Here is a 24613-nt window from a genome sequence, read left to right as displayed (position 1 = left end):
ACCATTTTCATGAAAAATAATTGATTTGGCAATTTTGATGGATTTTACTTGAAATTCAAAGATGCAATTTTTTTGGTTTTTTCTTCTTTTTTATGGGGATGTAAAACATTGAACTTTGTACGATATACACCATGGGTGATTTAGAAAGAAAGAAAACGCAGCCAGTCACGAGTATTTATAAAAATAAATTAACATGTAATAATGCTAAATTTTGGGACACGTGACATGTCTAAAATAAACAAACAAATGTTCACACCAAACGATTACATTTTTGTAGATCGAGATGGAAAGAGTTACCTTCTATTACACAAAATCTTACTCACGTACACGTTATGGCTTCCTTCAAGATCTCGGAGTTGGAAGAACGTGGCTATCGTCGAAAAAAGGCAAGCAGTGGCGTTGTTGGATGGCGAGAGGCGAAGTACGTGCCGGGACTCGTCGAAGATGATGCTCGACTAAAACTCTTCTTTTCACTCTCAAATTTTCTCTTACGATTTTTCTCAAGAACTCTCTTTTTCCTCTCTAAAAATTCTTCTCAAAAACTCTCTCAAAACTCTCTCAATTCTCTTGCACTCTTCTCTAAAACTCTTCTCAATAGCTCTCTACCTTCTCTATCACCAAAATTCTCCTCCTCAATTCTCAAGAACTCTCCCTCTTTTATAGCCAAATTTCTCCACCCTTCATTCTTCATCTTCATTTCTTCACCTTCCATTTTCATCTTCCCTTCTTCATCTTCATTTCTTCACCTTCCATTTTCATCTTCCCTTCATCACCTTCCCTTCATCATCTTCCCTTCTTCATCTTCTTTTGGTATCTGCAATACAGTCCCTGAAGTTCCAAGTATTTGCAATGCGATCCACGAAATTTTAAGTATTTGTAATACAGTCCCCGAAGTTTCAAATCTTCTCGGTGTATTTTTCCATCCCGTGCCTGGTCTAGACGCATGCTAAATTAAGTGTTCTGCTTGCCCAATTATATGCCAATGCAATGTACGCTAAAAATAAATATGTGAGATGATTTTCATTTAGAACTAAAATTAGTTCTAATTTTTATGCAAAAAATAGATTAGTCAAAATTTAGGCGTCAACAGCTGCCCCTCTTTGAGTGGAGGCTCGTAGAGGTTCCGCTCAAAGACAAAATTGAACCCTAAATTTTGATAGTGCAAATGATGAATGAACTTTTTGGCGGGAGTTTTAATCCCATTTTTTATGTAATGAAGTGATGCATGATATGCAAGACAGTAAATAACACGTGTCATAATTTCCCTTTTTCATGTTAGAGAAACCTGCACATGGATCGCATACAAGAATACCTGTTTTACCAAATTTCTCGTAAGCTAATGGTTCTCTTAATTTCCAAGCTTCTTTTTGCGGATGTAAGGATTTTAAGGTATTTGGCCTATCTCTTATCGGAGACTTCTCCCTAATGCAAGACAGCGCAAGATATGTGTGTCGTTTGAGATCACAAGAGCTACGTCGTTGTGAGTCGAAAGAAGTGAAATCAAGTTCACAAGAGCTACGTCGTTGTGAGTTGATTAAATGTTGAAATCGCCAGTGCATATGTCTTCACGATTCGACAAAGGGGAACCAAAATCATAAGAGCTACATCGTTATGATTTGGTTTGGATCAAAATCATGGGTGCTTATGTCTTCATGATTTGATAAAGGAGCCGAAAATCATAAGAGCTATGTCATTATAAGCTGACTAAAGGTCAAAATCACCGGTGCATACGTCTTCGTGATCTGAAACCGAAATCATAAGAGCTACGTCGTTATGATTTGATGAGATGTCAAGATCGCCGGTGCATATGTCTTCACGTCCTGAGATTGAAACCATAAGAGCTACGTCGTTATGATTTGATAAGATGTCAAGATCGCCGGTGCATATGTCTTCACGTCCCGAGAAAAGAGGCATATTGCCCGAATTGAACAATATTTGATAGGAGCACCATCGAATGGAATCGATAAGTACAAAAGGGGCATATTGCACGAATTGAATCATAACAACTATCATCGGAAGAGTTGTTAATTTGAAAAGGGGTTTAGAAAACTTACCTAGGTTCTCCAAACAATTAATCAAGGAACGAAACAGATTGCTGTATCGTACCTGGTAGGCATTTGCCAAAAAAACTTGCTCATTCAATAATCCTTGGATGAATTTCGAGGCCTTGGGAGGGAACTCGAACATCGGGAATGTATTACCTATCATAGAATGTCAGAGGTAACACACACAAACATATTCAACAATGAGTATAATGCAATCACTCATACTATGGTTCATACATAACCATTCTATCAAGTTTGCATTACCAATTTTGTCCAGGGAGGTTCTCACATTACGAATACCTTGAATGTGAGCTGAATGGGGGGACTTCAGTCCGAAAGGGCTTTCTCTCACTCTCGAGAAAAGCTATTTATCCTGTCTGCAGGATTCAAGAGAAATCACTCAATCTTTCCATCATCGCATTCGATAAGGATCCAAGTAATCTCGCAATTGATACGACCGAGCCGATCTGGAGGTCTTGATTAGGACCGTAATGAGAGCTAGGTCAAAGGTTTACAAATGGGACTCTAGTTGAGTCAAGGCTGCTGAAATGAATTTCTTCATCATCCGCTCCGGATTTACAAGTCAAAAACCCCGCAAAAATGAGAGAGAAATAATCTTGCTCGAACTTCTTCGAGTGATGCTTAAAATCATTTAACTCTACGTTAACTCAAGTGTCCTAATCAGAAGAGACTTTGGAGGGTTATAACGTAGGCTAGGATTGGGGACCGAGGAACGAAAAGGCTCGTTTTGGCTCAGAAATTAAATGAGAAGGGGCTTAACGTTGGTGATCATCGCCGACTAGTCACCGATCTTGGTCTTCCGGAAATGTCTTCGAAAGAATACCATCATTGAATGAGGGATGGTAGTTTTCTACTCGAAAATTGCACTTTGCAAACCGACTTCTTGGGAAGTCTTCTTCACAACAAGTGTCCGTCGAGGATTTGCAAGAGACACAATGCAAACATGTACATGGAATTTACAACTTAACATGCAAAAATGTACATTCAAAATTCAGAAGTACTTTACAAATGAATGTGCATTGGCCTTACTTTTGGTAGGCACTTTGCTTTTCCTATGCTTGAAATTTTCATATGAGATCGGCCTTTGCTTTTCTTACTCCCGACTCTCATTTTTCTTTTTTCTTCTTTTTTTCGAGAAAAGATTTCTTTTCCTTTTTCTTTGAGAGCCCTTCGACATCTCTTTATTTTGCTTTTTTTTTTTTTTTTGTTTTTTTTTTTTTTTTGAGAGCGGGCCCTTCTCCTTTAAGGTTTGAGTTTGCCTCTCCTTTTTTTTACAATCCCATGACTTTGAACCAGGAATTACAACAAGCATAATGATCATTCGGGAATTCTCTGTTGACTCGACCATCTCCAATTCTAATCCTTGGGAAAATGCTATCTTCGCCTTTGGAATGAGCAAATGATCACCAACGGGGTTTAAGAAATGAATTTGCGGGCTCAAGTGGGCTATGCAAAGAATGAAGTGTATAGGATAGAGAAGTGAATGCTCTTCATCATCCTAAGGCACTTGAATTAAAATTCGAGTATAAATGCAAAGAAACACCCGCAGATTAATGTTAGTCCGAGCAAGAAAATTTCTAACCATTTACCTCGTGTTCTTCTTTGGAATTAACTCGTTTGGACCCCGATGTGGGGTGGTTCTTGACAGGGGTAAAGAAATGAAATCACCGCTCAAAAGGGGTAATCAATGGATCACCTGTAGTGTTTGGGATAAAGAACTGAATGTCTCCGTCATTTCGGCTATCGTACCTTTTGCGAGAAAACCTTTTACCTTGTGAAATGCGGAACTTAGCCACCGTTCAACTCTCCCGAAAAAATGGGACGTGTTTGGGAAAGGATTGCCTTTCATCATCCTGCCCTACCCCACTCCATACATTCGATGTATCTTATGTAGTTCATGTTCCATATTCAGAGTTGGTAAATTAAACATAAGGAACAGTCATGCGCAAACTATGCAATGTATGAGTGTTTTTGAGCATATAAAATGCAGCAACTTTTTATCTTGGTGGACAGAATTCGCAAGCACATAAGAAACTTCTTAGGGGCGTGGATTGGGAGTTGCCCCTGCTCATGCAAATGAGTTGCAAAACTTTATTATCCGGTTCGAGACATGAGATTGTCAAAGGCTCCAGAATTTCTTATTTCATTAATTTTTCGGGGAGAATGGATACTTCCCTATCTGGAAAGGCGGTGACCCCTGTAAAAATCAAAAGGGAAAGCGTCAATGTACGTTCTCACGTTCTAAACGAGTTGAAACGATACCGCTTTACCCTTGTACGTATTCCTTGCAAACTTTGAATTGAAAAGATCAATTCATCTGGATCAGATCGTATGTCCGGGATGTTATCTCTCCAGGTTACGTAACCATCTTGGCTGAGTTTCAATCGGCACCGAACTGCGAAGCAAAAAAGTTTTTATTAATCTTTGTACATTGATGCCAAATCTCGGGATCGAACTCGAGATGCCTCGGACCACTGTCATTCCCCCAACCACTAGGCTGTGGTGATGTTGGCGTCCATGGTTGGTTCGCTTTTTGCTATATTGTTCTCAAAACAGTTGGCAATCCCACGTCGAGAATAAAATAAGCATAATTTAGAGTTTGAAATGACTGAGAGCCAATTGGGACGATACGGAGTTACCCATCTTTGAGCCCGCTTGGCCTTTTACTCGTATTCTCCCAAGTAAGGCTATTCGGAATTTCTCTTTACGGGCGTTCAGAGGCGTCGTCCACAAATTGATTTGCTACGGGCCTAGCTTAGTAAGGAACTTACGCATTTGACAAGAGAGGAGAAAATTCGTCTTTTAACTCTAGGCAAATTCTAGACAGTTAGAAAGTAAAAAAAATCCCACGTAGGGGAACTATACATGGAATTAAAGGAGTATTCATGCGAGATTGGTTCCACCTCTCTTGCTGGCCACTTCAACGATCAACCGATTATGTCTTGGACTAAACACCAACAATCGTTGTTTGAAGACCCATAATAACTTGCTTCGGATCACGGCTCTGGAGGTCCTTCATTTCCAAACAGGCTCATCAAGGTAGCAAGCTCATCATCAAAGTAATCTTCGATTTTTCGAGCAATTGATACTCGAATTGGGCATTGTTACTTGCTAACACCGGTGACAGTTGCTTGTGAGCGGTCGACTCCTTAAGCTTGAGCCTCCGTCGTTGCTCGGGAACTTGTAGGGATGATCAACTCGTGCGCTACTAGAACCACCAGCGGAAGGTTGGTATGACTCGTATTCTTGATTGGGAAGTGGCCGGGTACCTTTTGCTCGGTAGGTTTTCCCGAATTGATCTTCCAATCAACTCGGGTCCGGTCGCCTTGGTCCCAAGTTGCATCGTGCTTCCTCGGCTTATCTCTAACCCTTTGAAGGTGATTTGTGACACTTTGCATGGTGAGTCCGTCTATATTCATCATTTTGTGTACAGCCGAGTGGTCGTCTTGAATTGATTCCTAGGCTGTCGAACCGCCTCAATGAATATAGAATGAAGCTTGGCGGACCAAAGGGGCCTTTTCTTTTGGACAAAATCGTCGTCGTCGCGCTTGGTCGTGGTTTTTTTGTACGAGTAATTGTTTCCTTACAGCATGCTGCCAAATGTTTTGGAGCACTCGAACACGACCGGCTTCGTAGGACGTCTCGAGCACCATGCGATATGGCCCTCGTTATGAACTGCCGATCATTACTTGCCGATACTACGATGACCTGTATGTCCAACTCGAATCAATGATCTTTAAGAGACTGAAACCGTCCATGTCGATCCCTACCACGGCCGTGACGACGATGTCAAAATCATATTTGTACTGCCTTAGTACTTGTAAGGCATCCGTTGCTTTCGCATAAGCAAAAACTCAGTACATGCAACTTCTCAAGATAGCAACGAGGATTGAGAGGGAAACGGGGTTGTCATCAATGACCATGACTCGCAGATCTTCGGGATAGGAAGGTTCCCATACTTCCGCCCGGAATGAACGTGTTTTTCTTTTAAAACCTTCCATATGTAGATCGAAAATGGTCTGTTTCGACCGCGGACCGAGCTTTAGATGTTCTCGGACTTGCAAAACAATCTACCCGAAAATCACAAAAGTGATGGTGGTCTTTCGTGACGAGTTCTGGTGGTCATTTATAAACTTTTTCTGATCCGTTAGTCTCGCATATAGGTTCTCCCTTTTTCTACGAAAGAGGACAACTTTTTCTCTCCTTTCCGGTCTTAGTGCCTTGGATCCATTTCGTAATAACTCTTGTCTCTCACTCAATCTGTCATCTTTTTCCTTTTCTGATATGTAGGAGCCCTCAAATCTTTTCGCTTTCTCTATGAACGAGGCGATTATTTCCCTCCTCGAGATCTTTTCGGTTCCCCCTACGAACGAGGCGATTATTTCCCTCCTCAAATCTTTTCACTTCCTCCCGAGGCGCTTATTTCCTCGAATCTTTTTGCTTTCTCTAATAACGAGGCAGCTATTTTTTTTCTCAAATCTTTTTGCATCTACCTAGGTGAAGGCTTTTAATGCTTTTCCTTTCGGCGTTCAGTCAAATCTGACAAAGAATTCACGCATTTAAGCATGATGATATTTGCGGATAGTATTGTTCTTTGCCCCTTGATTAACTCTAGGCGTAAAAGGAAGAATGTCTCACATGGGGACTTTGTAACAAACAGCACATTCATTCACGCATGTCTCTACTTCTCTTGAGAATTCATAAGGGCTAGCTAGTAATGCTCAAAAGAGTGATATTTTGAAAGCCTATAATAAAAACTCAAGCTTCATGTAGGCTACTGATTCGGAGTTTCATCGGTGTTGAATTGGCCGATTGTGACATCGTGGAAACTCCAATTGTAGTGATGCATGTCACTTCCCTCGAAGGGCATCGGTTACGCCTCCGCAAGGCACACTTTCTGGGATGTATCCCCAACGAAATCCGATTGTGCGAGAACTTGCTCGGGAGGATGAATCGATAAATGAGCATTTTCAATGCTCGGATGTGGCTCATCAAGGAACATGCCACCAAAGGTGATGGGGTTGCTGCAGACATGGCAAATAGCGATGTTAAGAGCATCCCTATACCTCTTGATCTCTGCTCGAAGCTCTTCATTTTCTTCCTTTAGAGACGCAAGTTCATGACTTTCACTTTGAACCTTCACTCGGGCCCGCTTGTTTTGAAACCAAAACCTGACCTTCAAGGGCTCCATTCCTAGCTTCCGGCTCAACTCATTTTTTCGTTTCCCGTTCACGTAAGGGCACTCCTTGAAGGCAGCTTCGAGCTCTTTGATTTGATGTTTTCTTTTACGGGGTTGACTACGGCTGCTGCTGCTGCTATTGTTGTTGCTGTTATCGAGATCTTGAACTTCACCGCCAAGGGAGTTGAGTTTTACGGCCTCGGCTGGATCCGGCCTCGAAATTCAGCGAGTTCATTCTCGGGGATGTCTAGGTTGGTTGCCTCCGGTAAGTGCTGGTAGCCTCCAAACATGTTGGATTGAAATACTTCTTATCGCCTTTTGTTCACTCTACTCTCCGCCGTATGCTTACTCTCTCCAAATTCTTCCGAGTAAACATGCATGTTCCGAAGCCTCCCTTTTAACGTGGATGAAAACCACTAAACTAGTACTTCTCCCAAGATTTCGTGTTTCCCGCTCTGTCTTCTTCATTTCCTTCTGACATGGTGGGACCCTCAAATCTTTTCTGCAGTATGCTTGTCCCTCTTTTAATATGGCAAGACCTTTAAGTCATTTCGCAACTTTTTCAAATTCGTGAGCCTCGAGATGGTAGATCCGTGATTCACGGACGAAACGTCTGTAGTTTTACCCAAATAATTAACTCGGCCCCCACAATAATTATTGCTATGATTTTTTCTGTCCTTTAAATTAGGATTTAACGCCGAGACGATTATCGCTTTCATATCTTCATCTCCAATCTTCTAAGCACTCTTTCGCATCCACTCTTTTTCAGCAACTTCAAGAACAATAGCCTCCCTCCCCGCACGCGTCTTCTCGGCTGAAGTTTTGGCCAAATGGGAGAAACTTTATAATCTCCTAGGCCAGGGCTACTCTTATATAGCCAACCATCCGGAGGCCGAAACCGAAATCCGTCTCATGTTTACGGATATGGACACCGTTTCTATTCAAGGTACCAAGTTAGAAGAGGAATATAGGATCTTCCCTACCCTCTTCACTAACTTCTTGGAGGCTTACAATCATGCTCATCAAGATGTTACTTTGGTCCATCTTGTGAGGGCACGCTATCAGGATCGGTCGGACAACTTGATGTTGGCCGGTCTTGTAGCCGACAATTATAAGAAGGCCCTTGACTACGGTAATGATCAAGTCTCACCGCTGATTCGTGAGAGGGGGAACTTGGTAGAACGTTTGGCCATGTCCCAGACCATCTTTGAGCGTGATCCGCTCAATATTGTTTTGAAATTCCAATGCACATGGCTGGAAGAAAGGATGGACGATCCGACCCTGGATATAGCCAGCGGGAGAATGCCGATCCATGACTTGGAATCTCACTGTCAAGTATCACGAGGACAAGGTAGCCGAGCTTAAAGAGAAATGTGAGCTCCTCCTCTTTAAGTGGGCGGATCTTGATTCTCGAAGCGATCGATGTAGGCGGAGCATCAATTGTATGGAGGACCGGTTAAGCTCCTTTGTGATGCTCATTAGGGCTCGGTTTGGCTTTACGTTCCCACCCCGATGATCTATTTGTAAGGCTTTCTGATGGATGAAATGAATGCAAGTTTTTACTGATTTCATCTTGGTCGTCATATTTTTTCGCAAGATAACCCCTTTTACTCTGTGAATATGTAAATCTCACGCTACTGATGATCGATTCAATTGGGCCGGAGAGACCCCCCATTCGAAATGATCTCTCAAAGAAAATTGGTAGCGATGAAACAAACGAATGCCCAAATGTGAACAACTTGTGAATCAGTATTAATATTATAACTCGATTATGAAAACATCGAGTAAATCAAGTATAATATTTCTTTACGAGTCGAAATTCACTGGGGTTGGTAAATACACGACCATCCATCTCGGCCAGAATCAAAGCACCACTAGGGAGCACCTTCTTTACTATATATGGACCACCATAGTTTGGAGCAAACTTCCCTTACGGGAGTGGGACTATTGGCAACAATTTTCGCAAGACTAGGTCATTGGTCCGAAAATATCGAGGCCGAACTTTTTTGTTGAATGATTTAGCAACCCTCTGCTGATAGCACCGGCCATGACATACGACCTTTAGTCTCTTTTCGTCGATCAGATTCAATTGGCTCACCCTTTGCTGGATCCATTCAGCTTCAATCAACTTAGCTTGAGACAATATACGTAAGGAGGGAATTTCCACTTCAATTGGTAGAACAGCCTCCATTCCATATACTAGAGAATACGAGGTTGCCCCCGTAGATGTCCGGATCGAGGTTCGATACGCCATAAGTGCAAATGGCAACCTCTCATGCCAATCGCGATAATTTTCAGCCGTCTTTGCTAAGATTTTCTTAATGTTCTTATTGGCGGCTTCTCTTGCTCCATTCATCCGAGGACGATATGTGGAAGAGTTCGGATGCTTGATCTTGAACAATTTGTCCATCGGCTTGTTGTTTAAGTTCGAGCCATTGTCGGTGATTATGACTTCAGGTGAACCGTATCGAGCAATGATATCTCGGCGGATAAATTTCACGATATTTCGTGCCGTGACCGCTAAATAGGATGCGGCTTCGATCCATTTGGAGAAATAGTCAATCGCCACCAAGATGAATCGATGGCCATTGGATGCTTTAGGGTTGATAGGGCCGATAACATCAATGCTCCACATAGAAAACGACCATGGTTCGGATAAGCGATGCAACTCGTTCGGAGGGACATTAATCTTGTCACCATGAATCTGACATTTGTGACAACTCCGGACATGCTGAACCGGGTTGGAAGTCCCATCATACTTCTCGAAGTCGGGCATCTTGAACTTCTCCGGCACTGTGACCTTTGAAAAGATAAACAGGTCAATCTGGGGTATGTTGTGAGTCCCCTCAACCTCTCGGATCCTCCGTTCCATTTGGGCCAACAGCTTGGCCGCATCATCATTCAATCCGAGGGCCACGGGGCTGGTTTGAGGGATTGGGACTACGGGTGGCATGCTCGAGCTCACGCTTGTGATGATCACATCTTCTAGCGGCATTGTCCGATAGGGAGCAGCTTCCAGGGCTTTACCGGAGTTGTCCGCAGGAGGAATTAGAGCAGGAATGGTTAACGGCGGGCTAGTGGTGGATGATTGAAGTTTGGCGGTGAAGGCGGCCATCATTTCCTCCATCTTTCGAGACATCATCCCTTCAAAGCGCTCGGTCAATGAGTTAAGTTTCTCATCCGGGGCAGCACCGATAGTGGCGTTAATGTCGACCATCCTCTTTGCGACTTCTCGAGTAATATGTGGAGGATCCGTGATAAATTACCTGTATGCATTAACACACACAAAATGAGTACAGGGAGCAAGAATAGCGAGCCGGTCCATGGCATCCCTCTAGACTCAAATGAACAAAGTGATTATGACCAAAGGATTGAAACATGTAATTTTCAGTTTGTCCGCTTTATGAAAAAATTCGTATTAATTCGTACGTTGATCAAAACATGTCCAAATTTTACGAGCTTGTAGTTGAGAAGATGATGAACAACTTTTATGTTGGCCAATCAGACTAGAAATACACGGATCAAATCAGTTTAATGTGTCTTTCCAAAAAAATCACGTTCAGAAAACTGTTATAACCGCATATTGTTGAAAAAACGAAGGGCCATCTTAAATTATGAATTTAATTCTGAAATTTTGCAAGATATTAGTTGAAACATAGGTCTACAACTTTTGTGTTTGGCACTTACTCAAAACTCAATCGTAGAATTTAGTAAAAATCGCACAACAGGAACGAGCCAAATCAGAATTGAGGACAACCGATGAAATTGTAAAAGCTACGGAAGCAAAGTGCGAAATTGGAAATAAGATAATGAGACTTCTAAACAATCAACATAAACCATGGACCGGCCCAAAATAAAAATGAGATAACAGGGCATAAGAGACAAGAAATTACCTCTCATAGGAAGAAAATGTCAATCACAAAGACATGCGCATGAATCGTGAGTTTAAATCTTATTCTATCTATCCAAAAGGCTTTTGCAAAGTGAAATGATGAACGAAACGACATGTCGCAGCCTCGCGCACAATCATCATGACTAGTCGCAACCTCGCGTACAATAGTCATGACTAGTCGGGTCCAATCACTTCGGCTTGGTTCGGTCGACAAGGGCAATTCTCATGCATCGTAGCCTCACGTGTATGAGAACGACCCTTGAGCCATTTTTTTGGAAAAATTTTCGAGATCCGGATGGGATAACCTTTAGCGAAACCTTACCGCCAAGGTTAAAGAACCATCTAAATACCATCTTAAAACTATTAGTGTAACCCAGGTCCGGTCACGGGTTGTGTGCGATGTAGTGCAAATACGATAAATCATGCACAACAATTAAAGGCAAACACCGCTTCAATAATTCAAAAGTTAAATCACAATTCCAATTCACCAAGCACACAAAACAAAGGGTTAGCCGATCACTCCTCCCCTTATAACTCCCAATCTGCAAAAACATTTAACACCTAAGAATGAGAATTCAACCAAAGTTTACCAAATCAAGTGATTTCTTTTTCATGAAATTATCCGGCCTAAGTCCTCTTTGGATCCCCAATGAGTCGCCAAAGCTGTCGCGACCTAAAAAAATAAACGAGTTAATTTTCGGGCTAATGGATTATCGGGTTAATTAATTAACCTAACTCGGACTCTCCCAAGTCCATACCAAATCGCAACTTAAGGTTCAAATAATTAACATGCAATGTGATTTGAATTTGGAGTCGCCACTAATCATTTTCGGTAGGTTGATTAGAAACCTAAATAAAATAGCGGGAGAAAACTATCTTATTTCCGCGAACCAGAGATTTTGAATTCGGGGATTTGATTACGCTAGATTACTCTAACGCCCTTTCGGTACCATTTTCATGAAAAATATTTGATTTGGCAATTTTGATGGATTTTACTTGAAATTCAAAGATGCAATTTTTTTGGTTTTTTCTTCTTTTTTATGGGGATGTAAAACATTGAACTTTGTACGATATACACCATGGGTGATTTAGAAAGAAAGAAAACGCAGCCAGTCACGAGTATTTATAAAAATAAATTAACATGTAATAATGCTAAATTTTGGGACACGTGACATGTCTAAAATAAACAAACAAATGTTCACACCAAACGATTACATTTTTGTAGATCGAGATGGAAAGAGTTACCTTCTATTACACAAAATCTTACTCACGTACACGTTATGGCTTCCTTCAAGATCTCGGAGTTGGAAGAACGTGGCTATCGTCGAAAAAAGGCAAGCAGTGGCGTTGTTGGATGGCGAGAGGCGAAGTACGTGCCGGGACTCGTCGAAGATGATGCTCGACTAAAACTCTTCTTTTCACTCTCAAATTTTCTCTTACGATTTTTCTCAAGAACTCTCTTTTTCCTCTCTAAAAATTCTTCTCAAAAATTATCTCAAAACTCTCTCAATTCTCTTGCACTCTTCTCTAAAACTCTTCTCAATAGCTCTCTACCTTCTCTATCACCAAAATTCTCCTCCTCAATTCTCAAGAACTCTCCCTCTTTTATAGCCAAATTTCTCCACCCTTCATTCTTCATCTTCATTTCTTCACCTTCCATTTTCATCTTCCCTTCTTCATCTTCATTTCTTCACCTTCCATTTTCATCTTCCCTTCTTCATCTTCATTTCTTCACCTTTCATTTTCATCTTCCCTTCATCATCTTCCCTTCATCATCTTCTTTTGGTATCTGCAATACGATCCCCGAAGTTCCAAGTATTTGCAATGCAGTCCCCGAAATTTTAAGTATTTGTAATACAGTCCCCGAAGTTTCAAATCTTCTCGGTGTATTTTTCCATCCCGTGCCTGGTCTAGACGCATGCTAAATTAAGTGTTCTGCTTGCCCAATTATATGCCAATGCAATGTACGCTAAAAATAAATATGTGAGATGATTTTCATTTAGAACTAAAATTAGTTCTAATTTTTATGCAAAAAATAGATTAGTCAAAATTTAGGCGTCAACAAATGCAACACAAGTTTTTCTTTTTCTTTTTTTTTTAAATATTTTATTTTTTTAGCTTATTTTTTAACTTTTGATTTTTTTAATGCTAATTTGGAAGCTTCGGCAAGCCAGGTAGATGCCACGTCAGATTTCAAGTGAAGCTCATCGGAGTTGGCCTTGAAATAATCATTTTTCAAAAAAAAAAAAATTAGCACTTAAGTGATCCAAAAAAAATTGGCACTAAAGTGAGTACTATACATAAATATTGGTACCCTAGTGTACTTTTGTCTATTATTGGCCATAGTTAAATTATTTTTTGCTGATTAATTATTTCAAACTATAAAAGTAATTTTAAAAAAAAGTTATTTATTTATTTTCGATGAAACAAATGAAGCCTGTCTCTACATTATTTGCCTTTTACAATTGAATCTTTCTTACTGAATATATAAATAGGGATGATGATGGGAACCAACATATCGACACTAGGTTGGTCATTGGACTTAATTTGTGGTGATAGGGATATTTGAGGCGCCCATCAAAGACGACGGTGATCGAGATATTAGAGGAAATATCAAATCCCCGATAAAATAGATAGAGAAGAGAGAGGAGAGGTGGGAAGCCGCCGGTTAGGCATGGTTGTCCAAGGATTGCCGGCCTGGCCGACCTCCGGCGACGAGGCAAGGGCGTTCCCGCCGTTTGATTCAGAGAAAGAGAGAGATCACAACTTACTCATTCGAAAATGCCCTTCGGTTTGCTGTGGAAAGGTCATCGTTGGAGAAGCGGGCGTCCAGCGATGAGAGTATTGTGCGTCCAATGAGAAGCGGGAGGGATTTTGGACGGTCGTTTAGAGAGTTTATACAAGAAGTTCAAACGGTCATCAATTGAAAAAAAAAAAAAAAAGCAAATCCTTAGGCCTCTTTGAGTCATTTTATTTGGCAGAATTTTTTTTTGTAGGAAAACATTTTCTTTGTACCCGAGAAAATGAATGAGAAGAATTTTTTTTTTCATAATTAACGAAAAAGATATGTTTAAATTCAGGAATGATTTCATCTTCTACAAAGTAGTATTCATTTTGAAAAAACTATACCTTGTTGCTTGGGCATAAAAAGACCTAATGCCTGTTCCCAATTCCAGAGATGCCGAGCACGGGATCCGGATGGTTCCAAGATCCTCGGAGCGGCCATGCTCGGTTAACCGGCTCCCGCGCACGGGAGTCCAGGTACATAGAGGCTAGGGTCAAGTCCCTCGAGGTCGGGCCCGATGCGGCCATGCTCTGGTGCCCAACTCTCACGCCCGAATCACTAGCACCCGTCCCTAGTTCGATAAGGCTAGACCTAATTCCTTAGTTGCCGGGCTCGTGGTCCACAGAGGCTAGGCCCGAGAACCCGTTGCTTGTGCTCGGTTCCCGGCGGGCATGCCTGGATATCCCGCTCCTGCGCCCAAGTCAGCACGTGAACCCAATCCTCGGTTCTTGACCCTTGAGACTTTGTTCTCAAATGCATGTTTGGTAATTTTTTTTTTTGTAACAAATGTCATAAAATGACTCTCATGTTATTTGCAAAATGCAATCAAGCATAGGAAAGTGGTCATTTTAATTGTCTGAAAATATTTTTCGATAAAGTTTATTTTTTGTCAAATAAGCGAAGCCTAACACAATCTTATTCATCTAGTATAATCGATTTATAGAGCACTTTTTCCAAGGATCGATGTCTCAAACAATGTCGCATTTAACTTAAATTTTTTTCTTGTGATATAAAAAACCAAAAGACTTATGCTTATGCGACATGTTTACCCTTCGTTAAGGTTTTGTTAGATGGTTTTTAGTCGAAACAATAATGTTTTCATGTCATTTAAGTCACGTGAGCGTTATGTCAAAATCGTTCGCTTTCTAGTGCCTATGTATGCAGATTTTCAAAAGTCCTCGTTAACGGAACTTCGACGAAAGATAAATGCACCACACAAGCATAAGTTTGGAATTTTTTGCGTCATAAAAATATTTTTACGGTAAATACGTCACACTTTGACATAGTTTGTGGTTTCTATGTGGCTTTTGCCCTAAAAACTAAACTATTTTTTTTTTCATTAGGGAGCTTATTTCAACCTTAAGGAAAAAATGCTCAAGACATATCATAATAAATAGAATTAAGCACGTCATGAAAGTTTAATTCAGCAAAACCTTATTTAAAATTTGGTCAATAGGTTGTGTAAACTTATAATATACGGGGTGGTGCATATCCCTTTAGTTAGAAAAATAATAATCACTTTTCCTGTGAAAATATAATTTCGAAAATAATACTTTTAAAATAAAAATATTTTCCACAAAATAAACCGGGCACGGTATAGTCCACCGCCCTTCCCAGAATAGTTGACCTTCTGTCCGTCTCCACAAGCGCCGCGCCGTCTATAAATACCCGCTCACCTCGCGCTGTTTTCACTTTTGGGACTCGTGGTCTCTCTGCGCACGATCGCGAGCGAGCGACAGCTGAGCTGCGAAGAACTTCCCCCCAAGAATCGAGCTCCTTTGAACGAACTCACTCTGAACTCGGACCGTTAACACAAGCCCAATCCGAAGCGCAAAAAAATTGAAGGACAACTAGGGTTTCGAGCTCGCGACCCCATGGAGGACGACCAGGAGCACGATCCGGCGTACATCGAGGAGGACGAGGACGAGGACGACGCCGAGATCACGCAGGAGGACGCCTGGGCCGTCATCTCGGCCTACTTCGAGGACAAGGGGCTGGTGCGGCAGCAGCTCGACTCCTTCGACGAGTTCATCCAGAACACGATGCAGGAAATCGTCGACGAGTCAGCGGACATCGAGATTCGGCCCGAGTCGCAGCACAATCCTGGGCACCAGCCCGATTTCGCCGAGGTCGGTTTTTTGTGTCGGAGAAGCTTTTGTTCCGTCGAAATGAGCGTGAGCTTTTTTTGCGCCTTTTTTTCGTTTGGCCGTTCGACCGATTTCGATTCACCTGTGGGAGGGTTTAGGTCAGCGACGGCTCGTTAAGGATGGAAGTGTTGGAGTTGTGGTTTTGGAGATGGTCTAACTCTATGCGATTGCCACTCTTCAGTGAATACAATTATAACTATGTATATTGCATAGGCTGCTCTTGATTGCAGCTCGAGTCTTGCTGTCAGAAATGCTTCAGAAACCTTATCTATCTGAGTTTTGTCAGGCACGTTGTTGAACTTGAACGTTCTTAGTTTCATAACATCAGTTCATGGGGTTATCTGTTAGCTCAGTAGTTTGACAATGGTCTTCAACGGTTGAGAATTTGATAAACCTTAGTTTAGCTTATTTTAAGAGGATATGCATGCTGGAAGGTGCTCTCATGGCAAAAGGATTCTGTCATTTTCTGTTTGTGGAAGGACTGGTTTCATTTTGTTGCTGAAATTCCCGTTGTACATGGCACCATTCGAGAAGTCGGGACTTTAGATGAATGAAAGGGAACAATAATTGAGTTTCTTTTTCGTTTGGGATATTTTAAAGTTTATTTATTTCAGGCTTGTTGTCTCTCTTAAGTCCAAAAGGATTGATATTTGTTCAAAATTACATATGTATGATGAATATTGTCTTGTCATTTTTGTGGTGTAAACTCCGACATATTACCAGGTGGTGGCAAATTCTACATGTAGCATTTAACATCGTGAAGTTCTTGCATATTACTCTGGTCATAGTCACAAAGCAATATTATTCCCCCGAAGCAGGTCATGTCAGAGAGAATAATCTGTCGAGTAATGTTCGAGGGATAAGTATCATGTGCGAACCAAGCAAAGAAACAATGTTACGAAATTCTATATACCAGGCCCTTGTTGATTATCAATGGTATAGTCATAGACCACCTTAAATATCATTTGTCTGATTGGATTCATCCAAGACACAGAATACAAAAAGATATGGATCTCTTGTGTGATGGAAAAGGATGTTCTCCTCTCCTTCTGTAATATTAATGAGACACATATCCTTACAAAAATTTAAATGGCAATGACATTGGTGGGATGAATGTCAAAGAATTAATGAGGGAGGAGAAATTTCCGAGCAGTGATATTTGGCTAGTTGATAATAGTTGGATGGAAAACTGACTTGACAGCTTGACTTCATGTAGTTGCTTGTTTTGATTACATGTTAGTCAAGTTCGCTAACCGGTATCCTTTTGCAATTGCATCTTGCGTGGCTCCTAATGCTTTTTGTTGGCCTTGCAGACCATATATAAAATCAACTTTGGTCAAATATACTTGAGTAAGCCGATGATGACCGAGTCAGATGGAGAAACGGCAACCTTGTTTCCCAAAGCTGCAAGATTGAGAAATCTGACATACTCAGCTCCCTTGTATGTTGATGTTTCTATGAGAGTTATTAAGAAGGGACATGATGGTGAAGAACTCACTGAACCTCAGGACTTGCAAAAAGTTTTTATTGGGAAGGTCTGTTATGTGGATATTAGAAATGATGATATTGTATCTTGGAAAGTAGCCCATGTTAACTTTTTTGATGTCATTGATATTAGGTCCCTATAATGCTTCGATCAAGCTATTGCACATTATACCAGAATTCAGAGAAGGATTTGACCGAACTTGGAGAGTGTCCTTATGACCAAGGGGGTTATTTTATCATAAATGGAAGTGAAAAGGTTTTAATTGCCCAGGAGAAGATGAGCACCAACCATGTGTATGTGTTCAAGAAGAGGCAGCCAAATAAGTATGCCTATGTGGCAGAAGTTCGGTCAATGGCCGAATCTCAAAATAGGCCGCCCAGCACAATGTTTGTCCGGATGCTTTCTCGCACAAGTGCCAAGGGGGTAAGGCAATCTTTCTGTTCTTCTGCTGTTTTTGCTTCCCTTTTTTGGGGGTTGGGTTATCTTTTTGATTTTGGGTTGGGGTTTACAACACCAGGGTTAGGTGCGCTGGTTAATTCTCATTTCTAACTGCTTGAATGCGTGGCTGTTGTAATTGAAAAACTGCAGGGATCTTCAGGGCAATATATTCGGGCAACTCTTCCGTATATTCGGACAGAGATCCCTATAATAATTGTGTTTCGAGCTCTCGGTTTTGTTGCTGATAAGGACATACTGGAGCATATATGTTACGACTTTTCTGATACTCAAATGATGGAGTTGCTTCGTCCTTCTCTTGAGGAAGCATTTGTAATACAAAATCAACAGGTATTTTTTCGTCTGTCGCCTCTTCTACTGGGATAAAGCAATTAGAGAGTGAGTCTGTTGCCTTGAGGCATGACTTTTTTATTTTCAACTTTGATAAGAGAATGAGCTTCTGTTTCTAAATTATCAACCATGAGCTTTTTTCTTGGTTATAGGTTTCCGATTTTTTCTATATACAGTTTTTGATTTTATCTATACAAGATTCTATGATGTTGTATCTGTTTATATTTTCCAGTGAATGATGCAACAATTTTTCTTGATGCCAGAGTATTGATATCTTTACATCTTTTTCCTTGCTTAAGAACCACATTTTTCTTGTGTCTACCAAGAAATATGTCGCGTCTTTCAGTTCCAGCTCAAGTTATCCAGCCTTCTTGACAAGATCTTGCCTTCCTTTAACTGTAGGTTGCTCTGGACTACATTGGTAAGCGAGGAGCAACAGTTGGTGTGACTCGAGAAAAACGTATAAAGTATGTGGCAATTACAGTACATTAGCTTCAGCCAGCCTAACTTTTGATAGGATTTTGGTGACTTATGTCCCTCTTTGCACAGGTATGCTAAAGAGATCCTTCAGAAAGAAATGCTTCCACATGTTGGTGTTGAAGAGTATTGTGAGACAAAAAAAGCTTATTACTTTGGGTAGGTTCATTTCTCCTCAAAATGTAATTTTTCATGGAGACACAGCAAGTGCTTAGTAAGTCTGCTGCTTGCACCAGATACATCATCCATCGGCTTCTTTTATGTGCTCTTGGTCGAAGGGCAGAGGATGACCGTGATCACTATGGCAACAAGAGGCTAGATCTCGCTGGACCCTTACTTGGAGGCTTGTTCAGAATGGTCAGTCCTGTGGAAGTATCTGTTCTGGAATTCCTTTTCTGGTCTAGTATCTTTTCTGTGTTCTAAGATTATTTTCCTTTTGGTGGATGCAGCTTTTTAGAAAATTGACGAGGGATGTTAGAGGCTATGTGCAGAAGGTTAATTACTGGATCCCCTTCTACTGAACCACATTTTGGCCATGTCATTTCTGTGTCCTTACTGGTGTTCTTGAATTACAGTGTGTTGACAATGGAAAGGATGTCAACCTCCAATTTGCAATAAAAGCGAAGACCATAACTAGTGGTCTTAAGTATTCGCTTGCCACAGGGAACTGGGGACAAGCCAATGCTGCGGGAACGAGAGCTGGAGTGTCACAGGTTTATTGCTTTTTCTTTTTTCAAATAATGCCTTTTAAGTTTGTTGTGCTAATACACCCAATGTTTCATTCTATTTGAATTACAATTATGAGGATTTTTTCCTTAGTGCTGTTGATGGGAAACTTTTATTGATATTCTACTGGTCTGCAGGTGCTGAATCGGTTAACATATGCTTCAACTTTGTCACATTTAAGAAGATTAAATTCACCAATAGGGCGTGAAGGTAAAGTTAGTCACTCTGGGAGCTCCAGTTCTGCAGATTGTTCTTTCTGTGGAGAATGTTTTATCGACAGTTATCATGGCATTGGCATGTGCTTGATTTTCTCATATTTTTTCCCATGACTAACTGTTTTTCTCTCCAGGTAAATTGGCGAAGCCACGGCAGCTGCACAATTCTCAATGGGGAATGATGTGTCCTGCTGAGACTCCTGAGGGACAAGTGAGTATTTTGCCTACTAGCAGATTCCTATATTGGTTGTGAAGATAGTCTTTTATCTAATAGCATCTTTTAATTCAATTGATACGTTAATCAGGCTTGCGGACTGGTAAAGAATCTTGCTTTGATGGTATATATTACGGTCGGTTCAGCGGCATATCCCATATTGGAATTTTTGGAAGAATGGGGCACAGAGAATTTTGAGGTTGTCAAAGTATTTTTTGCTGATTGATCTGGTTCTGCGTTTTCTTTAGGATTTTAACGAATTTTATTGTTTTTTCATGTTAGGAAATTTCTCCTGTGGTCATCCCTCAAGCGACAAAAATTTTTGTTAATGGTTGCTGGGTTGGCATCCATCGCGACCCTGATATGTTGGTGAAAACTTTACGACGGTTAAGGAGACGGGTGTGTGCATGATATCTTTTATGTATAGTGCTTAAAGAGTACTTCTTGTCAGGCTTTTTCATGATCAGCAGTGTGTTCTTCAATGTTCTTGTAATGATTAGGATATCTAGATGCTAGTTGTTGAAGAGATTGTGAGAGTTCTCTCTTGGTGCTGATGGGCTATCACGTTGTGCAGGTTGATGTCAATACTGAAGTTGGGGTCGTCAGAGATATCAGATTGAAGGAACTGAGGATATACACTGATTATGGACGGTGTAGTCGTCCATTGTTTATAGTTGAGAAACAAAAACTTCTAATAAAGAAGAAGGATATACATGCATTGCAGCAGAGAGTAAGCATTCAAAAGTGAACCTGTTATTTGCCTGAAACACGGTGCTTTTTTTGAGTCTGTCATCTGCTTTCCAGGAAGGGGGCCCGGACGATGTGGGGTGGCACGATTTAGTGGCAAAGGGATTCATAGAGTATATTGATACTGAGGAGGAAGAAACTACTATGATTTCCATGACCATTAATGTGAGTGGCTAAATTTATCAGAATAAGCATGTTGTGGAACATCTCAGTGATGCCCAACATCTTTTTCAGGACCTTGTGCAAGCACGGCTTAACCCTGAGGAGGCATATTCTGAAACTTACACGCACTGTGAAATCCATCCATCATTGATCCTAGGTGTTTGTGCTTCAATCATACCGTTCCCTGACCATAACCAGGTAGGCCAGTCATGCCATTTAACTTCATTTATGAAAGTTAATCAAAGAAATTCGTCTTAAAGTGGGGGTTTTTCTTTTGGTGTGCTAGTCTCCACGTAATACGTATCAATCAGCAATGGGAAAGCAAGCCATGGGAATTTACGTCACCAACTACCAATTTCGGATGGTGGGTTTCCACTCCAGATTTTCCTGATTTTTTGTTTCCGTAATATGATCGATTTCTTGCTTAAAACATGTTAACCTCTCAGGATACATTGGCATATGTGCTATACTATCCTCAAAAGCCTCTTGTTACTACACGAGCTATGGAGCACCTTCACTTCAGGCAGCTTCCTGCTGGCATTGTAAGCGTTTAGTTTTGGAAGCTGGATGCATCTTTTTCCTTCGTGATGACCTTCTTTTGCTTTGTCACACCTTTCCTACCTTGTTTTGGTTAGAATGCCATTGTTGCCATTGCTTGCTATTCTGGGTACAATCAAGAAGATTCCGTCATTATGAACCAGTCATCAATAGATCGTGGATTTTTCCGATCTCTGTTTTTCCGTTCATACAGGTAAAGTTGCTACCCACCATGGTGCTAGACTTGTTGATGCTTTCAATTATCCGCAAGTTAGTTTTAATCTTGCATTAAATCTATTCTCTTAGGGATGAGGAGAAAAAGATGGGGACTCTGGTCAAAGAGGACTTTGGTCGTCCTGACAGAGCCAATACAATGGTGAGAACCATTTGAGTGCTCTTCATCGTTTCCTATCTTGGAAGTAGTGGAATCTAACCTTCATTGGACAGGGCATGAGGCATGGTTCCTATGATAAATTGGATGATGATGGCCTTGCACCTCCTGTGAGTACTTGCAGATCCACTAGATAACAACCTGGTTTTGATTTTAAAGATAGGTTTCAATTAATTCAATTCTCTGTGATAGGGAACAAGGGTTTCAGGTGAAGATGTCATTATTGGAAAAACCACTCCAATTGCACAGGATGATGCTCAGGGACAAGCTTCACGTTATTCGAGGCGTGATCACAGCATTAGTTTACGGCACAGTGAGACTGGGATAGTTGATCAGGTGAGGCCTGCGTTGACTTCAATGATACAGGCTTAGTGTACTGTTTTTTTCAATTTTACATTAATGATTGCTTACCTGTTGGTTGACTATTTCGATATAGATTCTTGCAGTAATCAAACCTTCTGTTTTTATTTGATCTCCCTATTTTACTTTCGGCGAATGCAGGTTCTGCTGACGACAAATGCTGATGGGTTGAGATTTGTCAAAGTAAGAGTGAGATCTGTTCGAATACCTCAAATTGGGGATAAATTTAGCAGTAGACACGGGCAAAAAGGAACAGTAGGCATGACATACACGCAAGAAGACATGCCTTGGACTGTGGAAGGCATTACACCTGATATAATCGTGAACCCACATGCTATTCCCTCTCGCATGACAATTGGGCAGCTCATTGAGTGTATTATGGGCAAGGTTGCTGCTCACATGGGAAAGGAAGGAGATGCTACTCCTTTCACAGATGTGACTGTGAGTCCTGATGTCTCCTAATCTTTTTGTTTTGGCTTAGATTTGTTAAATGCTCATTAGAATCTAGGGAGCTAGTTGATGCGGTTTAGATACGACGTTTTAAGAACCACATGGACTAACTAGGTAGGGAATATGGAGGTGAAGGCATATCATATGTATTTTCTATTTGGCAGTGATAGGACTACTTTTCTCAAGCTGCATTGACATATGTTTTTTTTTATAAAAACAATTGGCTTCCCAACATGATCTGAAGAGACATTTTTCAGTTGTTTGGTTAAAAACTGTGATTATGGGGATTAACCTCTTGTTGATATGGGGTGTTAGGTCGGAATATAAACTTGTTAATGTTCGCCTTAATCCTAGGCCTTCAAGCTCCATTTTTCATGCTGGAAGTTGGTCATAATTGCATAGTTGTGCATGTCTTTGTTTCTAGTAGTGACAGCAAGACTTGACACTTAAATCCTTTAATCTGATACTTAGGTGGATAACATCAGCAAAGCTCTACACAAATGTGGGTATCAGATGCGAGGATTCGAGACAATGTACAATGGTCACACTGGCCGGCGGCTCACTGCTATGATTTTCCTGGGTCCAACATATTATCAGAGACTCAAGCACATGGTGGATGATAAGATCCATTCCCGTGGTCGGGGTCCTGTGCAAATTCTTACAAGGCAGCCTGCCGAGGGACGGTCTCGAGATGGTGGTCTCCGTTTTGGAGAGATGGAAAGAGATTGCATGATTGCTCATGGAGCCGCTCATTTTCTCAAAGAGAGGTTGTTCGACCAAAGCGATGCATATAGAGTCCACGTGTGTGAACGCTGTGGATTGATTGCCATCGCAAACCTGAAGAAGAATTCTTTCGAGTGCAGAGGTTGCAAAAACAAAACCGACATTGTTCAGGTGTGTGTTGCCTTCATTTGGTGCTTTCATTTGGTGCTTATTTCTTGTTTCTGATTAAGTTTAGGGTGGAGTCAAAAGCATCAGGTCACCCGTTAGATTTAAGCTCTGTTGGCTTGGGTGAAGGCTGCACATGCTTCTGTAGTTGGATAGGCTGAGGCTAATCTAACTTGTCCAAGGCAATAATATTTGCTTAGTCGTCACGATAACGCCATTGATTTGATTCTCTCTATGCAGGTTCACATTCCTTATGCTTGTAAATTGCTCTTCCAAGAGCTTATGGCCATGGCCATAGCACCGAGGATGCTCACCAAGGATATCAAACCAGCAAAAGACCAGAAGAAAAAGGGTGCCTGAACTCGGGGCGTCGAAATTTCATTTCATTCGGCAAGCGCTACTGTTTTCTATGGCCTTGTCCGTTATATAAGTCTGAAAATCCAGTTCACTGCAAGCAGACGCAGAAGTTCATGTGTTTTCTTCTGCTTAATTATCTGTAATGAGTAACTCGGGTTCTTCTCGGTAAGGAGATGTCCCCGTAACGGAAGGCCTCAGTGTTCAGTTTGAAGTAAATTCTTGTTTGTTTGTCTAAAAGACTAAATTCTACCTAGGAAAAGAAATTGTATGATCAGCTCAATCAATCTACCGAGCGAAGACAAAATTTCCCTTACATTCAAGACTTGGGGAAATTTATCAAAAGAGTCTTGAAATATATTACATTTTTATCAATTCAGTTTTAAGTCTTATAATTATGTCAATTGAGTCTTAAAATATTTTCGTCAATTGCGTTTATCCGGTCAATTTTGATCAGAAATTATTGACATGACTAGTGTTGACATGAGTAATTTTTAATAACATCTTGATATTCTTTTGGCTTATTTATTTTTTCTTTTTTCTTTCGTTGGTCAGCTCTCGCTTTGGCTTGTGGGCTATTGCCCGATCTGGCAAAGGCTGCTCTCGCTTGAGGCCAGTGGAGGGAAACAGGGAAAAAAGAAAAAGACAAGAAAAAAAAAATAACTCTCGTTTGAGTCGGCAGAGGGAAACATGAAAAAAAGAAGGATAGAATAAAAAGAAAAAAAAAGTAATTAGAAAAGAATATCAAAAT

General features: G+C 40.9%; 1 protein-coding gene across 1 annotated transcript; it reads left to right on the top strand.

The window, feature by feature from the left end:
• The first annotated feature begins 15609 nt into the window (after positions 1 to 15609).
• LOC115750390 (DNA-directed RNA polymerase II subunit RPB2) lies at positions 15610 to 24233 on the top strand. The gene is made up of 25 exons (XM_030687706.2): positions 15610 to 16051; positions 17383 to 17604; positions 17688 to 17978; positions 18144 to 18341; positions 18744 to 18808; positions 18891 to 18977; positions 19055 to 19175; positions 19268 to 19312; positions 19394 to 19531; positions 19682 to 19754; positions 19894 to 19970; positions 20065 to 20172; positions 20256 to 20372; positions 20548 to 20703; positions 20778 to 20885; positions 20955 to 21080; positions 21169 to 21246; positions 21329 to 21424; positions 21518 to 21633; positions 21726 to 21795; positions 21867 to 21920; positions 22003 to 22146; positions 22312 to 22611; positions 23092 to 23514; positions 23749 to 24233. The coding sequence occupies exons 1-25, from the start codon at positions 15797 to 15799 to the stop codon at positions 23866 to 23868; spliced, it is 3588 nt and encodes a 1195-aa protein (XP_030543566.1). The 5' UTR covers positions 15610 to 15796; the 3' UTR covers positions 23869 to 24233.
• Positions 24234 to 24613: the final 380 nt, after the last annotated feature.

Source organism: Rhodamnia argentea, chromosome 3 (genome assembly GCF_020921035.1).
Source record: "Rhodamnia argentea isolate NSW1041297 chromosome 3, ASM2092103v1, whole genome shotgun sequence".
Lineage (NCBI taxonomy): Eukaryota > Viridiplantae > Streptophyta > Magnoliopsida > Myrtales > Myrtaceae > Rhodamnia > Rhodamnia argentea.
This window is presented reverse-complemented; position numbering and strand designations above follow the sequence as displayed.